General features: G+C 39.3%; 1 protein-coding gene across 3 annotated transcripts in view; it reads right to left on the reverse strand.

The window, feature by feature from the left end:
- The window catches only part of NLN (neurolysin), a 105,802-nt gene that overhangs the window by 40,698 nt on the left and 43,416 nt on the right, over window positions 1–21,688 (reverse strand). For all 3 annotated transcript variants that reach the window (XM_032279498.1, XM_032279488.1, XM_032279506.1), the window contains 5 exons: window positions 13,949–14,056; window positions 10,316–10,418; window positions 9,505–9,665; window positions 4,404–4,539; window positions 1,836–2,202 (listed from right to left, as the gene is read on the reverse strand). In XM_032279498.1, the coding sequence (XP_032135389.1) occupies window positions 1,836–2,202; window positions 4,404–4,539; window positions 9,505–9,665; window positions 10,316–10,418; window positions 13,949–14,056 (875 nt within the window). The remainder of the gene's footprint in view (window positions 1–1,835; window positions 2,203–4,403; window positions 4,540–9,504; window positions 9,666–10,315; window positions 10,419–13,948; window positions 14,057–21,688) is intronic.

Raw genomic sequence — 21,688 nt, forward strand, 5'->3', positions numbered from 1 at the left:
TATTACAAACTTGCATGTATTCCTGAATGAGGGGGATACTATACTCTCCTTTGGTCTATTTAGTAAAATGATTAGTAACTGTAACAGGTTGACTTTGTTTTAGAAAGTAACCTGTGGAGAAAGAAATGCAAATCCTTTTGTGTCTGATGAAACACTATGGAATCTATAGTTACTACAGGCTATAGACACAATAACAACATTTTTGTAATTCTTACGACTGATGTCTGGGTGACATGATTTGCGTATAGTCTTTAATGCATAAAACAATCCAGTAAAAGGATTTTCAGTCCCATATTACAGAGGAAGAAACAGAATCTCAAAGAGGTTATGTCACTCAAGCATTCAAACTCAAATGTGACTGACTGCAAAGGTTTTGCTACTTCTACTAAACTGTGTTGTCTCTCAGACTGAAGGATGTGGCCATAGATGTAAGAGTAATGGCAGACAGATTACCTGATAATAAACATTTTGGTGGTCAATTTTATTTTATTTATTTATGTTTTTTGAGTTACAGTCTTGCTCTGTCACCCAGGCTGGAGTGCAGTGGCACGATCTTGACTCCAGGGTTTAAGGTATTCTCATGCCTCAGCCTCCCAAGTAGCTGGGTCTACAGGCACCGGTTAATTTTTGTATTTTTAGTAGAGACGGGGTTTTACCATGTTGGCCAGACTGATCTCGAACTCCTGACCTCAAGTGATCTGTCCACCTCAGCCTTCCAAAATGCTTGGATTACAGGTGTGAGCCACCATGCTTGGCCAGTGGTTAATATTAAATTAAGTAATATTGGCCAATGGTCAATATTAAATTAAGTAAATGTAGTATACAAACTAGATGATGATGATAATGCCAATGGTATCAGCTAACTCTGATTAAGCCTTTACTATGTGCTGAGCAGTCTTCTAAATGCTTTGCATGTATTTAACCAATTGAATCCTTACCATGACCATACAAAGCAGGTACTAGTAGGACTCCCATTTTATAGAACCTATAATGTAGGTACGAAAACTGGGGCACAGAAAAATTAAGTAACTTATCTAGTAAATGATGAAGACAGACATCCTGGCTTCAGAGTCCACATTTTAAACCTCTAAACTAAGAATCTCATGTGAGAAATATGAAAGAGTAGAGTCTTTTTTATTTCTTAATTTTTTTAGAGATAGGGTCTAGCTCTATCACCTAGGCTAAAATGTAGCAATGCGATCATAGCTCACTGTAACCTTAAACTCTGGGGCTCAAATCCTCCTGCCTCAGCACAGGTGTGCACCACCACACCTAGCTAATTTTTAATTTTTTGTTGTTGAGACACCTAAAAAATAAATACATAAAAGCATACTAATTTCGTCAAATACAATACTTATTTGATTTACTTGCTCTGGTACCCAGGCTGGAGTGCAGTGGCACAATCTCGGCTCACTGCAGCCTTCACCTCTGAGGCTCAAGCGATCCTCTTACCTCAACCTCTCAAGCACCTGGGTGTACAGGGATGTACCACCACACCCAGCTAATTTTTGTAGCAACAGGGTTTGGCCATGTTGCCCAGGCTGGTCTTGAACTCCTAGACTCAAGCAATCCACCTGCCTCAGCCTCCCAAAGTGCTGAGACTGCAAGCGTAAGCCACCAAGCTTGACCTAATTTTTAAATTTTTGGTAGAGACTGGGCCTCACTGTGTTGCCCAGGCTGGTCTCAAACTCCTAGCCTCAAGCGATCCTCCCACCTTGGTCTCCCAAAGCTTTGGGATTATAGGCATAAGCCACTGTGCCTGGCTAAGAGTAGAGTCTTAAAGTAGGTAGGAGCTGAATCCCTAAGGTCCCTTCCAACAGTGTGATCCCCAGTACCTTGGATAGAGGTCCAAATAGAACTGTCCCAATACTTCTCCTGTAGCTTTATCCTTCACAGTATAAAGTGTAACACTCTTGTTCCAAACATGAGCATCTGTCACTTGTTCAAATGAAAGTCCCAACAACTCCTGGTAGGTGTTTAGCAAGCCTTCGGTGACCACCTCAATTGGGAAGTATTCCTTGAGAAACTCTTGGTCTATGGAGTACTTGAGTTCCTCTGTCTGAGTCATGTAGTAATGTAGATCCCAGGCATTGATTTTCCCATCATATTCAAAACCCCTCTCTTCGCATTCCTTTTTCTTCAAATTCAAAATAAACTCTCGTTCTGCTTCACCCAAGGGTTTTAATTTCTGGCTTAAATCATCTATGAAGGAAGTGGGAAAAGTTAGTGATCTTCTTGCGCCTGGGAGCAAGCATACTCACACATACCACCCATGTTTTAGCATGGTGCTTCCTCCTTTGCAGTAGTCAATACAGATAAACCAGGTGGAAAGAGGGAAAAGAAGAGGGAAAAGTGAGGGAGGAAAGCAGGCTCTTTTATGGAAGCACAATTTGCTCTTTGGGGTTATTGATTTTTATGGTCCTAACCCTTTTTCTTTTAACACCACCAAAACTGGGCCATGAGTTCCTCAATTCATCAACAAAGGTGAAATTTATCTCAGAGAACTCTGACTCAAGAATGTTATAATTTAGGAAACAAAGCAATAGTGAAATTAAACTCATATACATGATTATTCTTCAGTGAAATTAGTCAGACTCCTAAGAAAGCTAGGGAAAACACATCAGATGTAACCTATGGTCAGTGGTATCCAGAAATTCCTATCAATGCATTCGACAGCCATGTGTTTAGTTTCTCATTAACCCATTTCTATGAAGGTCTATCTGGACACAGCAATTCCAGTTTTTAGCTGGAGAAACTTCTGGGAACTACAAATTATATTGCTGTGGTCAAATTTTCATTTTACTGTATTTGGCGAAATGAGTATGCTCTTATGTATTTATTTTTCACATTTTGTTACATATGTTAAGATAAAAATGTGCCTGGTCCTGCAAAGGCTATGGCGGTTCAGGAGGCAACCCCACAATGTGAGAGATGGAGGAGCAGCCAAGGAATACTGTGAAGAGAAATGAGGAAACTCATGGAGGATACAAAGATATAGTTTTCCATATATATGTGTGCATGTGTGTGTGCGTGTGCATACACACATGCACACGTACACACACACACACACACACACACACACAGACACACAGAGTTTTGCTATGTTGCTCAGGCTCGACTCCAACTCCCAGATTCAAGAGATTCTTCCACCTTAGCCTCCCAAGAGGACAATTTACATAGGAATATGCCAATTTCAAATTAGAAGGAAAGCTCTCTTAAATGAATCAAGTTAATCAGGTGGTTACTAAGGAAAATTTCAGTGTATGCAATCACCACTGAAGGAAACATTCTCTATAAACCTGTTAACTCTCTGAGCCATCCTCTTATGTACCATGCACTAGACCATAGAACAATTATCTGTCCACACTTCTGTTGTTTCTAGTAAGTGATAAGTCCATTGAGAAAAGGACCTTGTCTTTTTTTTAAAAATTATTTTTATTTTTAGAGACAGGGTCTTGCCCTGTCACCCAGGCTGGAGCACAGTGGCGTGATCATGGCTCACTGCAGCCTTGAACTCCTCTGCTCAAGGGATCCTCCCACCTCAGCCTCCCAAGTACCTAGAATTACAGGCACGTGCCACCATGCCTGGCTAATTTTTAAATATTTTGTAGAGACAGGGTTGGGGTCTCTTTGTTTCCCAGGCTGGTCTTGAACTCCTGGCCTCAAGCAGTCTTCCTACCTCAGCCTCCCAAAGTGCTGGGATTAGAGGCTTGAGCCACCACGTCCAGCCAAAAAGACGTTGTCTTATTCCTTTCTGTAATCCTACTATTTAACATACTGCCTAAGGCTGGAGAGTTGTTTCATAAATGTCTCATGAATGAATGAGTGAATCATACAATAACAAATACATACCATTTATGGAGTTTAAATTAATGTTAATATAGTTATTAGATAATAGTTTTGATGTAATCATTTTATATTATAGTTTATTAGGTAATAGTTTTTATGAATATTATTTTATATTACTTTTGTATATTAACAAGTGGTTTCTGGAATATTAACTGATTTTTGTTTATATATGTTCTATTTTCATGTATGTCATATTGGTCAGCTTATTTTATACAAATTCATAAGCAGCAATGTGATGACTGCTAAATACCTAGTGACAGTGAATAAAGCCAGTAACTTTAAGAACTCTCTCTTAGAACCTAGAAGTCATGTTAGAAATTAATATAAAAAGCTCAAACAAGATATAAGATAGAGCGAAGCCAAGCCTATACTAGCAATATAAATAATGAGCAGTCCCCAGAACCAAGCATACTATCTAACACATAATAGGTGATCAATATAATTCTCTCAAATCAATGAAAAGTAGGATGTCCTCAAAGGCATATTATGTTCTGAGGCCTTCTGTCCGTTGGCATGGTACAGCAAAACAGTCATAGAAAAAACAAAGAACTAACCTAGAAAGGCCGTTACGTGGCTTGTGCTCTTTGCAGTGTTCATTTCAAGGACAAAGTCAGCATGTGTTCTATAACCGAGTAGTTTGGCCACCTCGGCCCGCAGTGGGAGTAGCTGCTGTAAAATTACAGTGTTTTCCTAGTAATAAACAACAGCAACAAAAAAAGGTTAATCAATAATTTGAACCAAAGCACTAAAAGGAAGAATTACTTGTATGTATTTTTAGTTTTGTAAAATTGTCAAATTTTTTTAGACCATTTAAACTTCGGGTTCCATTTCAGTGTTACAGACTTTTTTTTTTTTTTTGGCTTCATGATTTAATGTCAGAAATAATTTATGACTTTTTAAATCTCAGGAGAGAACTATGAGGTCTTAGTAAAACTGTAGGTGCTATGAACTTAGAGTGAAAATATATTTTTAAGGAAAACAGTGAATCCATATTTACTTTTACTGACAGAACTGTACCAAATGTTGGTACTTTCAGTTCTTTTGGACATTTTTATTGTGGTAAAATATAGATGACATAAAACTTATCATTTTCATTTCATACCCATTTGTATGGCTACTATTTTTAAAAACACAGAAAATGTGCTGGTGAGGAAATGGAGACGTTGGAACCCTTGTGCATTGCTGATGAGAATGTAAAGTAGTTCAGCTGGTGTAGAAAATGTTCTGGCAATTCCTAAAAAAGTTAAACCATATGATCCAGCAATTCCACATCTCAGTATATAACAAAGATAATTGAAAGCAGAGACTTAAAGAGAGATCTCCCCACCCATGTTCACAGCAGCATTATTTACAACAGCCAAAAGATGGAAGCAACCCAAGTGACCATGGACAGATGTATAGGTCAACAATATGTGGCAGAGATATACAATGTAATAGAATTCTGCCTTTGTAAGGAAAGAAATTCTGACACATGCTACAACATGGATGACCCTTTAAGGTTTGCTAAGTGAAATAAGCCAGATACAAAAAGACAAATATTTGATGACTCCACTTCTATGAAGTTCCTAGGGTAGTGAAATTCAGAGACACAGAGTAGAACAGTAATTGCCAGGGCCTGGGGAAAGGAGATAAGGGGGAGTTACTGCTTAATGGGTACAGTTTCAGTTAAGGAAGATGAAAAAGCTCTGCAGGTAGATGGAGGTGATGGCTGCAGAACAGTATAAATATATTCTCAATGTGAACATAATTAATGCCACATGCTCTGTTCTGAATGTCCCCCAAAATGAATGTGTTGAAATGTAATCCCTTTTGTGGTAGTGTTAAAAGGCAGGGAAGTGACTAATGAATTAGTGCCTTATGAAAGGGCTGGAGCTAAGGAACTTGGGCCTTTTCTGCCCTTCCCCCTTCTGCCATGTGAAGACAAGGGAAAAAGGCCCTTTCTAGACACTGAATCCTGGTGCCTTGATCTTGAGTTTCTCAGCCTTCAGAACTGTGAAAATTTTCTATTGTTTATAAATTACTTCATCTGTGGTATTTTGTTATAGCAGCACAAATGAACTGAGACACTATAAAATTCTGCTTTTAAAAATATTTCAGGGGTCCGGGTGTGGTAGCTCATACCTGTAATCCCAGCACTTCGGGAGGCCAAGGCAGGTGGATCACAAGGTCAGGATTTTGAGACCAGTCTCACCAAAATGGTGAAACCCCGTCTCTATTAAAAATACAAAAATTAGGGGGTTGTGGTGGCAGGTGCCTGTAATCCCAGCTACTTGGGAGGCTGAGGCAGGAAAACTGCCTGAACCCAGGAGGCAGAGGTTGTAGTGAGCCGAGATTGCTCCACTGCACTCTAGCCTCGATGACTGAGCAAGACTCCCTCTCAAAAAAAAAAAAAGTTTCAGGGATTTTTCCCAAGTTAACATTACAAATATCTTTTACATTTTATTTGTATTACAAAGATAAAAATGGACATTATTTTATTATTTTCTTAACAATGAAATAAAAAGTAATTCTTCTAGAGGAAGTAAAAAATGTTAAAGTAAAAGAGAAAACTAATCCTAATAATCAAATCAGCAAATTATATACAGACTGCTTGCTAAGGAAAAACACACACTGAGGTCACACTGCCTATGTTCAAAATTTGGTTCCACCATTTACTAGTTACCTGATCTTGGGCAAATTTTGTAGCTTTCTGAGCCTCAGTTTTCTCATTTGCAAGATGTGGAAAATAAAAGTACCTACACTGAAGAGTAATTATGAAGATTCAAATGATAATATATGTAAAGTACTTAGAAAAATGTCTGGCACATAACCAAACACTATATAATTATGTCATAATTATTATTTTAAAACTAAAATGGAAACATAGAAAAGAGAAATACATATAATTCTCCAAGTTATAAATGAAATAGTTTATTTGGATTTTTCTTCCATTTTTTTCAGTTTTTCCAGATCTCTCTAGACTGCCAATTTTCTCCCAATATCTGTTCTCTCACTTTTTATTTTAGTAATAAAACTCTGATTTTTTTTTTAAAGGTTTTATAGAAATGAGGTCTTGCCATGTTGCTCAGTCTGATCTTGAACTCCTGGCTTCAAGCAATCTTCTCACTTTGGCCTCTTGGAAGTGTTGGGATTACAAGTGTGAGCCACTGTTCATGGCTGAACTCTAAATTTTTGCTGGACACTTGGTTACCTATTATGTTTCCCAGCCTTCCTCAAAGCTATCTGTGGCCATGTGATACTCAATAGGACAATGGGATGTGAATGAAGTGATGAGTGAAATTTCTGCGTCATGTCTGACAGATCTTTGCCTTGCTGGCTGTGAACTGAAGACGACAACAATGACCCTGAAAGCCACACACTGAGGATGGTAGAGCTGTCTTCCACCTCTGGACCACTCACTGTTTGACTTATAGTTACAAGACAATTTTTTTTTTTAATTGTGATAAAATCTGCCATTTTAGCCATGTAAAATTCAATGGTAATAATATCCATTCTGTTGTGTAACCACTATCATGATCTGTTGCTAAAACCATTCCATTACCCAAAACAGAAACTCTCTAACCATTAACTCCTCAGTCTTCCCTCTTCCATTCCCTGGTAACTTCTAATCTACTTTCTAAAAAGAAATACGTTTTATCTTATTTGAGCTACCGTGCTTTTGACTTCTGTAAAGTCCCTTAGCCTAGACCCTGACACACATAGATATTAATACCAGAAATAGGGTACTACTAACAATAAAAATGAAAAATGTACAGGAACGGAAGGTTAGGACCCAGACACTGCAGGCTGGAAAGCTGGTGATTCTCATTATACCATGGGCATTTGTGAAAACTGTTGTTTGTCATAACTCAGGAGGCAGGCCATGCACCTACTGAGTCTTAGCTCTAGAGAAATTGTTTGGGAAAACTAATAATGTTGGCAGGTGTTTTTGGCATTTGTTGCTTTTAGAAAAATTACATGGGAGAGATGAGCTTGGGTGAGAATTGGCCAGTTTCTAAAGACGGAAGGGAAAGAATTCTTCTTAGGGAGGTTCTATGGCCCACAATCTTCAGCTGGTTGAAAAAGCCAACTGCTCTGTATTTCCAGTGCCAGGAGAAAAGGCTGTCACTCAGAGATACTGAACTGCAGACATGAGTTTGAGAATGCTGCTTTCCTCCACAAGCTCACTATGTTCAGAGGGCCTGAAAGCAGACTTTATTAAATGGAGGAAGAGTGAGATGAATAAAATTCAGAAGCCAGTATATAAGATTTGGCAAGTTTAAGAACTATGACCAAAAGTGATATTTGGGTATAGTTATTATGACATGCATCTGATTAGAGACAGACAAGAAACCTACATTTTTGAGGAAGCTGTATTACCAAAAATACCATAAGCCTGGCCTACAAGTTTGTGATTATTTGATCCCTAAGCAACTCTTGGGATTCTACCTGGCATTAACAGGACCAGCAGTCCCCCAAGATATGGTCATCGAAGATAACAGACAAAAACAATTCCCTGTGGGCAAAACTGGGGGCCATGGAGTACAACTAATAAAGGAATTCTTGTGAGAAAGCAGACCCAAGTTTAGTCCAATAAGCTAACCAAGAAACTTCACTATAGTACAGAATCTTCACAATTCCTTAGGAATTTGAAAGTTTTAGAAAATTGCTGTGGGCTCACTATGTTTCCCAGTCTTTCATTTTCCAAATGGGAGCTTTTCGTGCGGTTCTTTTCCTATTCCATCACTGTGGATATGAGGGGAGGGTGTTGGGGTGAGGGGTCCTTTTATAGTTTGCTAGATTATGAGACGCTACAACCACGCAGAGATACTGGTCTTTGAGCTTAAGGCAGTAACTGGGAATTAACAAATGGTGAATGAGTCTTATGTATTGAAAAAAGGCTCCTCACGGTTACTTGGACAGCTAGAGAGACAGATCATGGTAGAACTGGCTAGACGACTGAGAATCTTTCTTTTTTCTTCTTCATATTTAAAGCATTTGTTTAGTTTTGATGTATGTGTGTGTTGTGAAATCATTAACATAATCAAGGCAATGAACATTTCAATTATCCCCCTGGAAATTTCATCTTGATTACCCTCTATTGTGATTCTTCTCCTGCACTCCTTCCAATCCATCTCTAAGCAACCACTATTTCTAGTCACTTTTCTTTTTAATAATAAAACCCCCAACTCTGAGCAAATGGCTTTCCACTAATGACTACATTTCCCAGCCTTCCTTACAGCTAGATATGATGAAATCAGAGTCAATGGGATGTGAATGGAGTTGATGTATGTCATTTTCAAGTCTTTTCCTACAAGATGCTCGCTCCGTGCTCTTCCTCCACTTCCCAACAGGCTAAAAAAGGAATGAACTTGGAAGTCACTTGTTGAGGGACTGATGCCTTATCAGTCCTGGATTGTTCATTTAGGAGAGGAGCAACTTCTAGTTTATTTAACGCACTGTATTTTTATTAGAACAGCTTATCCTGTGACCGCATCAAGCAGGTTGCCAGTGAGCAGTGAAAAAGCTAGAAGTCTTATAAGTCTGAGGAATTAGAGATACAGTGTACACACAAATAGGAATAGCAGTCTCTGAGCTGACTTTGACACTAGTAAACAAAGTAAACTCTTTTCTTAAAACACTCCATTAAAAACGAAAGACGAACATTTATAATACCTCTTTGCACCTTGTATTAAAAGCCATTTCCATCCTTCTTCTGGTTTCAGGAATACAACATTTCTTCATGACAGGGAAATAGTGTGGATATTTTAAGGTAATTTTATACTTGTCGTCATCTGTCTTTTCTAAACTATCAATGAAATCATCAGGAAGAGCACCTGCAAAAAATCATTTTCTCATATATCAAATTTTCTACTCATTACTGGTGTATTTTGCATTGGCATGGTGCCTTTTAGTAACTGTAGGAATTTTGTGGAGTAATTGAAATTCAAGTAAAATAATGACAATCCTTTTAATATTATTTTGATGTTGCTAAAATGGGGGTGGCTGTTAGAGGCCAGGTGCCTTGAGAGATGGTAATTCAAAATATGAACAGGTTTAAGTAAACTTGTGCAAATGATGTTTTAGTGGAGAACAGGCAAAATTAAGTCAAGAAGAACCAGGACTGAATAAGAAGAGATTATTTTAAGATACAATGCAGGAAACATTGCAAGGCCAAAAAAATTTTAAGGTACTGAAGTCTATTAAACATAAGCATAAACTACCAAAAAAAATTTATGAAAAAGAAGATACTAAGTCCCCTCTGGACTGTCTCTAGAAATAGTATATACTCTCATTAGCCTAAAATCTAATTTTGGTTGATTTGTCTCTTCTGTGGAAGGGCTGGTGGGCTTAGGTACTGGATCATTTTTAAAATAATTATTTGAACTAAGATTTAGAAATTTTGTATCTGGAAAGTAAAGCAACTGTGAGGTAACATTATTTGTCTAAATTATATGATTTAATCTAGAAAAATAGCAAAACTTACCAAGTTCAGCCTTGGAAAATACAAGGAAGGTATCATCCTCATTGAGGTTTTTGTTAAAATCAATACATAGCTCACTCATTCTTTTCTTCATTGATTTGATTTCCTGAAAGGAAGATAAATATGCAGGACATTAGCAATAAAAAGAATCTCATTTTTCCTGGGGAGGGTGGCTCATGCCTGTAATCCCAGCACTTTGGGAGGCCGAAGCAGGTAGATCATTTGAGGTCAGGAATTTGAAACCATCCTGGCCAACATGGTGAAACCCCGTCTCTACTAAAAATACAAAAATTAGCTGGGCGTGGTGGTGCGTACCTGGAATCCCAGCTACTTGGAAGGCTGAGGCAGGGGAATTGCTTGAAAAAAAAAAAACTAATTTTTATTGCCATCAAATGAGCATGTTTCACTTTTATATGAAGATTGACTTCTGTGCCCACACTTCAGGAAGTGCTTTTGCAGGGATGTGCTTGGTAAAATAGGTTTCTGCAGTCCACTATGTCATGTCCATGTGTATCTGTGTGTAGCACTTACAGAAAGGCAAGCCTGGTGATGTCTTAGGAATTCGTTGTGAATTTGAAGAATAAATGTAGGAGGTATAGTAAATGCAATATATTGCACATAGTATGTACACAACAAATAGTTGCTGAGTGAATGAATAAATCTAGCAGCCCATTACCAATTAGCATATTTCTTCTTTTTTTTTTTTTTTTTGAGACAGAGTCTTGCTCTGCTGCCAGGCTGGAGTGCAACGGCGAGATCTCAGCTGACTGCAATCTCCGCCTCCTGGGTTCAAGCAATTCTCCTGCCTCAGCCTCCCAAGTAGCTGGGACTATAGGCACAAGCCACCATCTCTGGCTTTTGTATTTTTAGTAGAGACGGGGTTTCACCATGTCGGCCAGAATGGTCTCCATCTCTTGACCTTGTAATCCACCCGCCTCGGCCTCCCAAAGTGCTAGGATTACAGGCATGAGCCACTGCACTCGGTCCAATTAGCATATTTCTAACAGTTTCCAGTTCAAAATTTTAGTTCAGTAATCAGCATATGGTTATGAAGTAAACCAAGAGATAAGAGCTGAGTAATTCATTCTATTATTGCTTTGGGGAAAAGTTTCATGGAGCTTTTTAAACAAAGATGGTTTATAGACCTTAAGATGTGCGTAAAAAGTATTAGGTGGGAGATCAAAGGAGGCAATAAGGAGAAATCACCAGAAAAAAAAGATACAATTTTATTAATCTGTCCCATTCTTCTAACAATGCCAATATAATGAAATTTACTGCTTCTCAAAGTGTGGCCCTGGCTAGGAGCATCAGTATCCCCAGGGAAGTTGTTAGAAATGCAAATTCTTTGTTTTTTTTTTTGTTTGTTTGTTTTTGTTTTTGTTTTGAGATGGAGTTTTGCTCTCGTTGCCCAGTCTGGAGTGCAATGGCATGATCTCGGCTCACTGCAACCTCTGCCTCCTGAGTTCAAGCAATTATCCTGCCTCAGCCTCCCGAGTAGCTGGGATTACAGGCATGAGCCACCATGCCCGGCTAATTTTGTATTTTCAGTAGAGATGGGCTTTTTCATGCTGGTCAGGCTGGTCTCGAACTCTCGACCTCAGGTGATCCACCAGCCTTGGCCTCCCAAAGTACTGGGATTACAGGCGTGAGCCATTGTACCCAGCCAGAAACGCAAATTGTTGAGACCCCCACACTAAACCTACTAAAGTGCAAACTCTTAAAAGTCCTATAATCAGAGTTTTAATAAGCCCTCTATGTAATTCTGATGCACCCTAAATTTGAGACTACTGCCCTAATACACTGTTCAGTGCTGTTTTCTGATTCTCTCTTCAACCCCCTTCTACTTCTGCCCCACTTTGTTCAGATAGGGCCTGATCCTATCTGCAACTCTAGGAGTGTGACTTCTACACCAGCTGGGCCGTCATTCCATCCTCATTGACCTTGAGACTGTTCAGATAACCCAGACCTGGTATTCCATTGACTAAACGGAAATTCAGGATTAAAAATAGAATCCACTCTGGGCCATTAAGACATGAGGAAAGGTTTACTGTTGGCTTCTCTATGTCCTTATAGATGGTGGAGTTTTTAGATTTATAACCATTTTGGTAATGAAAGGAAGTCAGCCTTTAGTTAAAACTAACACTGAGGAAGACAGAATAGAGAAACAGAAAAATCAGGTGGCCAGTGACTCTACTGTGCATCAGGATCAAACCAACCCATGCAGCTTACCCACCCCAGGCCTTCCAGTTATACAAGCAAATAAATCTCTTGTTTAAACAGGATGTAACCAAACATATCTTAACTAAGACAGTGTTCATGCACCAAACAGAATTAAGAATTGACCAGGAAGACAAAGGGTCAGGTAAGTGATATCAATTACATTTCTCCTCTAACTAGGTGAAGGAAGAGGTTATAAGGTGTTCAAAGGGCTTTAGGTGGGAGAAAGGTACCCATGTCTCAGTGGTGCCTGTGGTTATAGCTAACATGCTGACAACACTTGATTTGGATTTCTTCCAAACTTATTTCCAGTTCTGCTGGCTAGAAGAATGACCTGGAAATAAATCATGGACTATATTTCCTGTCAAAGAAGCAAAAGGTTACTTCTGGAACCGAGTTTATTTTTGAACCTGGAAGACCTGACTGGCATTAGACAAAACGCAGTGGCTCATGCCTGTAATCCCAGCACTTTGGGAGGCTGAGGTGGGCAGATCACGAGATCAAGAGATTGAGAGCATCCTGGTCAACATGGTGAAACCCTGTCTCTACTAAAAAATACAAAAATTAGCTGGGTGTGGTGGTGCGCTCCTATAGTCCCAGCTACTCAGGAGGCTGAGGCAGGAGAACTGCTTGAACCCTGGAGGCGGAGATAGCAGTGAGCCGAGATTATGCCACTGCACTCCAGCCTGGCACCTGGCGACATAGCAAGACTCTGTCTAAAAAAAAAAAAGTTTGAGAGGCACATTTCAGCAGCTAATTTCTCTTCTTTTAAGGGGCATGTATTAAACATAGGATACTCCATTTCAAAGTGCTGGTTTTAAAAACTCTCCATCAGTAAGGATTTTATTATCAGTGCCGTATCTCTGTATGACCAAGGGAATAAAAATACAAATCAACTATCAGATCTGAAACCAGCTCTTAAAGAATGTAAAACAGGGTAGGGAAAATAAGCTCAACACATATGAAACAAATAAAACTTGTACAAGGTTAAAGAACAATTTTAAGTTATCAGTTGTTTGTCAGTCACCATGAGGTTAACAGGAGTTACAGAATTTAGAACCATTAAATACAAAATACATTGTAGATGGATTTATATTATGGGTTATTTTATTGTAACCCATCTGTTTCCCTATTTTCTGTTTTTTGTTGCACAAGTTGAGTATCCCTTATCTGAAATGCTTGGGGCTTGAGACATCTCAGATTTTGGAGTTTTCTGGAGTTTGGAATATTCCCATTATTACCATTAGAGCATACCTGCTTCAAAAACCTGAAATGCTCCAATGAGCACTTCCTCTGAGCATCATGTTGGCACCCAAAAGGTTCAGATCTTGGAGCATTTTGGATTTCTGGATTAGGGATGTTCAACCAGTATTTTGTTTTATTTATTCATTTTTTTCTGATAAGGAAACATAAACTTACATTCTGTACTTGTTCAGGAAGATGGAGCCCATTTCTTTTCCCCATTTTAATCGACTTTTCCAAGTATCGTCTGGCCTCAGGCTTTATTTTCCCCAGATCACAGGTTTCCTGAAATTAAAGAGCATAAAAACCATTTCTGTTGAAACGGTGCACAGGTAAATTATAAACTATGAGGCCACAGCAAATTTATTCATCATCTCTGTTGGGTTATGAAACACATAGGTGATTATGAGGCAAGCCCTATTGAAGACCTAATTTCTTTTACGCTTTAGTGAGCTTCTGCTCATTTAAAACAGAAACATTAAATAAATAAAAAGCTAACTAGAATTTTCTTGCCTTGCATCAGAATCAGGCGTGCCTGTACCACTTGAAAGTGTGATAAAAGAAGCATTTGCATAATCTAATTCTGAGCATTCTTTATGACTGAGTGGTCTTTTTCACAAAACATATTTCTTATCACAAATCATCTGGATTTAATTTTCTATCATTTGCTAAACTAGTTCCAACTTGAAAGGTGGGAATAGAAATAATGGGTAAATTCTACACAAATGCAGAGTGGGACTCTTTTGCCAATATACCAAACAGGGAGAGCTGGATAAAACCCCAGCAAATGCCTTCCAACACTTCAAAAACGCCTTACTGTCATTTGCCAAGAGAGATCAAGGGACTACAGCGAGCCGCATAGGAATGAGTATCTGGGGAAAATGAGTCAGCACTGCACAAAGAGGAGGAAAGCTGGACAGTAAATTTGAAATCTGTATATGGCAGTACAAACACCACTCACTCAAAAGAACAGAGAGCCCTGGAGGGGAATGGAAAATTCACCCAGCCACAGCAAGGTAATAAAGAAACCAGACGTTTCTCTAAAGCAGGTGGCAGAATACACATGGCACATCTGGATGGCTGGGTGGTTAGTGATCTCCAAGAACAAATGGACTCTGGACAGATTCAGCAGGGGTTATGGATTCAGTTTGTTTGAAAGCCAATGAGGGACTTTTGTTTCTAAGGCTTATGGGCTTTGTATTGGTTAAACATTCTCTCCATGACAGACAGCCTGTCCAACCCTGAGCATCCCTAATTTGCCAACTAGTTAAATCTGTAAAAGGACTGTTCAGCTGAGAGACTGCATTTTAAATTGTTGGTGCTAGATCTATGCTGCAATAATTCTGTAATTGTGTGTCTTTTGATGTAGAGGTAAACAGAGCTGTATTTCAACTTAATACCACTTACTACAGCCAACTGTATCTCACTTTGCCTACTAACAAATTATTTTATTTTCTTGGAGACAGTCTTGCTCTGTCACCCAGGAAGGAGGGCGGTGGCATGATATTGACTCATTGCAACCTCTGCCTCCCAGGTTCAAGTGATTCTCATGCCTCAGCCTCCCAAGTAGCTAGAATTACAGGCATGTGCCACCATGTCCAGCTAATTTTTGTATTTTTAGTAGAGATGGGGTTTTGCCATGTTGGCCATGGCTGGTTTCAAACTCCTGTCCTCAAGTGATCCACCCGCCTCAGCCTCCCAAAGCGCTGGGACTACAGGTGTGAGTGACCATATCTGGCCAACAAATAATTTTATGTCACAGCACTAAAGCATTTGTTGTACATATATTACTCACAGTTTCCTCTGAGTTTATCCTCAGTAGAGACAGAAAATAGTTAGACTTCTTTTCCACAGAAACCTCCCTTTGGGTCCCTGGAGAATTTGTATAGGCTGGCATGACTGGAGTTAGAACCCTCCCTAGCTAGTATTAGTGCACAATGAAATGCTAGCAGCCAGTCCCTGCAAAGGGAAGAAACCCACAATGGCCAAGGTGATAACTGGGCTATGGGCTGGTTCCCTCAGGGATGGCCAGCAGCTCAAATTACAGTGATTAACTTGGGTTGATCTAGGCTGGCTTTAGTAGCGCCAGGAAGTCTGTCCTGTAGTGTGAGGTATAGCAACGGGAGTCTCTAGACAGTGCAATACTGCAAGCTGTAGAGCTGGGGAGAATCCAGGCTGTAGTTATGTGCAGGGAAGCTGGGAGGAATCCCTGGTGAGAAGGGTCTGGCAAGAGCTGGGTAAGTTGTTAAAGACCAGGTGAGCAGGGTAAGATCCAGAGCAGAGGGCCATCCCAGCAAGGAAGGGAGCCAGTGAGAAGCTAAGGCTATGGGGGAACAGCTGTGTGTGCACTTGGGCTCCTGGGCCACATTTGGCCCTGAGCTAAGGAAACAGACTCATCACAAAGCCTCAACAGCTGATGAAAGCAGAATTCCTATCCTATGGTTATACTTGATCAGGATGAGCTCTTATATTAGGTAGGCTGCAACCTGCCATATCAGCACATAGCAGGGTTGCTATTTCAAAAACCCTAAATTATATTCAGGATATGAACTCAAAACTCAAAGTCTAAAACCACTTACTCCCAAAACAAATGATAAAGGTACAAACAGGTAGAAGGATATTCTTAGAAAAATCAGTCCTGAATTAGGTCTAATTAAAATATGACTTATTAGGCTGGGAGTGGTGGCTCATGCCTTTAATCCCAGCATTTTGGGAGGCCAAATCAGGTAGATCACTTGAAATGAGGAGTTCGAGATCAGCATGGCAAACATAGTGAAACCCCATCTCTACTAAAAATACAAAAATTAGCCAGGTGTGGTGGCACGTGTGTGTAATTCCAGCTACTTGGGAGGCTGAGGCAGGAGAATCATTTGAACCTAGGAGGTGGAGGTTGTAGTGAGCTAAGAACATGCTGCTGTATTCTGGCTCAGGTGACAGAGTAAAACTGTTTCAAAAAAATATATATATATATATATATGTATATAAAATTTATATATGTATGACTAATTAACTGTAATAAAATGTTTAACTTACCACAAAAATGACACAACAGAAATCTGACTAATTACAGCCAGACACTCCTTGCTAGGCAGACATTAAGGTTTCAGGAAATCTCCAGAGTTCTCTGGTAGGAGTAAGGCACTTCTAAAATGTGCTTCTTAAGCACATTCCTATCCCAGAGCTGATCATAGTAATATTCTCTTACAATCCCCAGGCAAGGTCAGAATTACTGCCCAAGGATTTTCTAAGAGGGAATCAGCCAACACTTCTAGACTGTCTTGCTGTAATTGCACCTTCCTTCCTAACAAAAATGTCTCCCCTTGAATCTGAACCAGACCATAGGCCTCTTTAGGTGAAGTTTTTCTGCTTAAACAGTGGAGGGCTAAAGTTCTCCAAAGTGATCTTTAAATTTACATAATCGGACAGTATGGAACCTTATTTTAATCTCTGTGGTGACGAGATTTAGTTTTCCCCTAATTTCCTCCTGTAACGATGAGTTTTAATATGAATGTGTATTCTCTCTCTCTCTCTTTTTCTCAGCATCTCTCTCACAAGTATAATTATATACTCATATTACAGTCAAGAAAACTGGGGATAAATGATTTTCCCAAGATCACATAGCTATCTAATGGTTAAAAACAGCGAAAAATAAATTCTTCAAATTCCAATTTAATGATTTTCCCAATGTATCATATAACTATATTACCATCTTTAATAATTCTTTAAAATTTCATCCAAAAAATTGAGTTGATTACTATTATGATTTTTGAGACAGGGTCTCACTCTGCCACCTAGGCTGGTGTACAGTGGTGTAATCATGGCTCACTGAAGCCTTGAACTCCTAGGCTCAATAGACCCTCCCACCTCAGCCTCCTAAGTAGCTGGGATTACAGGCATACACCACCACACCTGGGTAATTTTTGTTTATTTTGTAGAGAAGGGTTTTCATCACGTTGCCCAGGCTGGTCTCAAACTCTGGAGCTCAAGCAATCCACCTGCCTTGGCTTCTCAAAATGCTGGAATTACAGGCATGAGCCATTGCGCCTGACCAAATATTGAGTTTCTTAATTTCCCCTAAACCCGCCCCACCTTCTGTCTCATGGATTTGTCTTTTCTTTTTTTACACGAACTTCATATTTTCTGTTTCTAAAATATGTAAGTAAAAAATTATTTCAGTGGGATTTTCTGTATTATACAAAGGAGAAATTACAATCTTGTTAAAAGAACTATGAAGATTAAGATAGTATATTCCTCTGAATACCATTTAAAAAATGAATTCAGGGCTGGGCACAGTGCCTCATACCTGTAATCCCAACAGTGTGGGAGGCTGAGGTGAGCAGATCACTTGAGCTCAGAAGGACAGCCTGGGAAACATGGCAAAACCCCGTCTCTCAAAAAAAAAAAAAAAAAAAAATTAGTTGGGCATGGTGGTGTGTACTTGTAGTCCTAGCTACTTGGGAGGCTGAGGTGGGAGGATTGTTTGGGCCCAGGAGGCAGAGGTTGCAGTGAACCAAGATTGAGCCACTGCACTCCAGCCTGGGCAACAGGGTGAGAACCTATCTCAAAAAAAAAAAAAAAAAAGTAGAATTCAGGGCTGGGTGTGGTGGCTTATGCCTGTAATCCCAGCAGTATGGGAGGCCAAGGCGGGAGGACTGCTTGAAACCAGGTGGTTCAGGCTACAGTGAGCCATGACTGTGCCACTGCATTCTGGCCTAGGTGACAGAGTGAGACCCCACCTCAAGGAAAAAATGAATTAGGAAACTTTGAATTTGCTAAGGAATTATAACAGGATAAAAGAGTATATAGTTAGGTGTGGTGGCGTGTGCCTGGAGTCCCAGCTACTTGGGAGGCTGAGGTGGGAGAATCACTTGAACCTGGGAGGCAGAGCTTGAGGTGAGCTGAGATTATGTCACTACGGTCCAGCTGGGTGACAGAGCCAGATCTTGTTTCTAAAAACAAAAACAAAAAAATCCCAAACAAAACAAACAAACAAAAAAAGAACTAAAATAGAGAAATAAATAATTGTATTATATTTGTACTTTAGTTCTTCTGTTCCCTCTTGCCCCTGCCCCAATTCATGACATTTACTGTAAGGCTGCTATCCTACTACTGGGAAGAGGACATTTTTAGGCAGTTGTCTGCACTACTGGGCTAGGGGGATATAGCCAGGACTGCTTGCTGACTACTAATTCAATACGCCATCACAAGATTCACTGCTTTTGTCTGAGCCACAGCAGGAGGTTGCTGAAGTGAGGCATAACACTGCATGAAGATACATTTTCATTGGGGCTAGTTCAGTTTAACATACATTTACTGAGCTCCTATTTATGGCTGGCACTAAGGAAACAAAAAGGAATATTCTTAAAGAGCTTTAGGTCACGTGAAGGAAAAGAAAGACATATTAATAGGTAACATCAATATCACACAGTACATTAAAAAATAGGTAAGTACTTGGAAAAAAGAGGAGCAGAAAAGAAGGGTGCCTGGCCAATGGGGAAACTAAGCCAAGATAGTTGATGCTTTATATCTGGTTCCCTAGGCTTTTAAGACCCCAACAAAATTACGAGTTTAATAGCATTGATTATGACCAATGACTAGACTTACATATTCAAAAAATCAAGAAGACATGGTAAATAAAGGGAATTAAATTATAAAGGAATTTGGGATATCATCCTTTTTTTGTTTTTTGGTCATTGTTTTAAGGTACTGATTCTTTTTTTTTTTTTAACTTTAATTAAAAATTTTTCATCTATTTATTTATTTATTTTGAGATCAGGTTATGAGACTGGCTAATTTTTATATTTTTGGTAGAGACGGGGTTTCGCCATGTTGCCCAGGCTGGTGTGAAACTCCTGGGCTCAGACCACCCACTTACCTTGGCCTCCCAAAGTGCTGGGATTTCAGGCATGAGCCACCATACCCGGCCATTTCTGGTTCTTATATTTTAATTTGAAGCTGGGTCTCCATGGCTGGTCAAGTAGGAGAGATTACATAATGTTTAAAATCATCTACACTTAATCTTATGACCTATTCATCTGTACTGCAACATTAAAACTTTCCTATTTAAATCACTAATTGGCTAAGATGAATTGGCAAGACCAAAGCCTGCCGCTCTAAAAAAATAAACAAACAATATTACAATAGATCACTGTACTTCTCAAATTTGGCTTGCATAATTCAGCCTCTATTTCATGAAAGAATTCCTCTTTTGCAGAATTCCTTAGCAGGCCATTGGAACAGAATATGCCTGATTGTTTTGACATGAAGACACTGTACTTTTTTCTCACCAAAATGGCTGGAAAGAGCAGGTATGAAATCTTCTTTGATGTCTGTTGGCTTTTTAAAAGCCAACAGTTGAGAAGCCCTTGTCAGAACTGTGAAATACTAATACCTGCAGCCATAATTGCTGGCTTTTGACACCTGGCCATTTGTTTTTAGCTTTAAAGGATGAGGAAGTCCTTGTTTTCACTGCTTTTTCTTTTTTTGTTCCCCCCTTGGTGGAATTAAGGATACATTTAATATATGTTAAATTTGTATGTGAGACTTGATTATCTCCAAATGGATATAACTATATACATGTAGTGAGGACAAATTAAATCCACCCTTCAACTTATAAAATAGGACATTAACAAGACCACTGCATTTACTTATGCAACAGGTAACCTATGCAAAAAATACCTACTCTCTTGAATTTTGTGATAAACATTTTTGGCAGTTTTACCACTTATATATTGTACATTGTTTTGTTTCATTTTGAGCTTTATAAAGTATCACATTGTATGCAGTATTCTGCAATTTCTTTCCTTCATTTCTATTAAGACTCAACTATATCGTCCCATGTTTTTATAGTTATTTAATGCTATAAAATATTTCACTGCATAAATGTACCATAATTTATAGATCCATTTGCTTGCTGATGGCAATCTGGGTTGTTATGAACATTTGTCCAATATTACCTTGCACAAATGCAAAGGTATCTCTAAAATACTGAGGTGGGAGTGGGGTGGATGTGCTAGGTTGTAGCGAATGTAAGTTCCAACTTTGTAATACTAAGCTTTTCCAGGTTGGTTATTAATCAGTTACACTCTTAGAAGCAATGCACAAACATTCTTATTAATCCATATTCACAAAGATAACTTGGCATTATTGATTTTCTTAATGTTTGGCAATCTTGTGAGTGAAAAATGGTAACTTATTTTCTTATTTTTAATTGCATTTTAGGTTGTGGGGTACACGTGAAGAACATGCAAGATTTTTGCATAGGTACACACGTGGCAGTGTGATTTGCTGCCTTCCCCACCTTGACCTATATCTGGCATTTCTCCCCATGCTATCTCTCCCCAACTCCCCACCCCCCGCTGTCCCTCCCCTATTTCCCCCCAACAGACCCGAGTGTGTGGTGCTCCCCTCCCTGTGTCCATGTGTTCTCATTGTTCAACACTCGCCTATGAGGGAGAACAGGCGGTGTTTGATTTTCTGCTCGTGTCAGTTTGCTGAGAATGATGGTTTCCAGGTTCATCCATGTCCCTACAAAGGACACAAACTGATCGTTTTTGATGGCTGCATAATATCCCATGGTGTATATGTGCCACATTTTCCTGTTCAGTCTATCATCGATGGGCATTTGGGTTGGTTCCAGGCCTTTGCTATTGTAAACTGTGCTGCAATGAACATTCGTGTGCATGTGTCCTTACAGCAGAATGATTTATAATCCTTTGGATATATACCCAGTAATGGGATTCCTGGGTCAAATGGAATTTCTATTTCTAGGTCCTTGAGGAATCGCCACACTGTCTTCCACAATGGTGGAACTAATTTACACTCCCACCAACAGTGTAAAAGTGTTCCTATTTCTCCACATCCTCTCCAGCACCTGTTGTCTCCAGGTTTTTTAATGATCGCCATTCTAACTGGCGT

This window comes from Sapajus apella, unplaced genomic scaffold, assembly GCF_009761245.1.
Source record: "Sapajus apella isolate SASKATOON/1434 unplaced genomic scaffold, GSC_monkey_1.0 scaffold1, whole genome shotgun sequence".
Classification (NCBI taxonomy): Eukaryota; Metazoa; Chordata; class Mammalia; order Primates; family Cebidae; genus Sapajus; species Sapajus apella.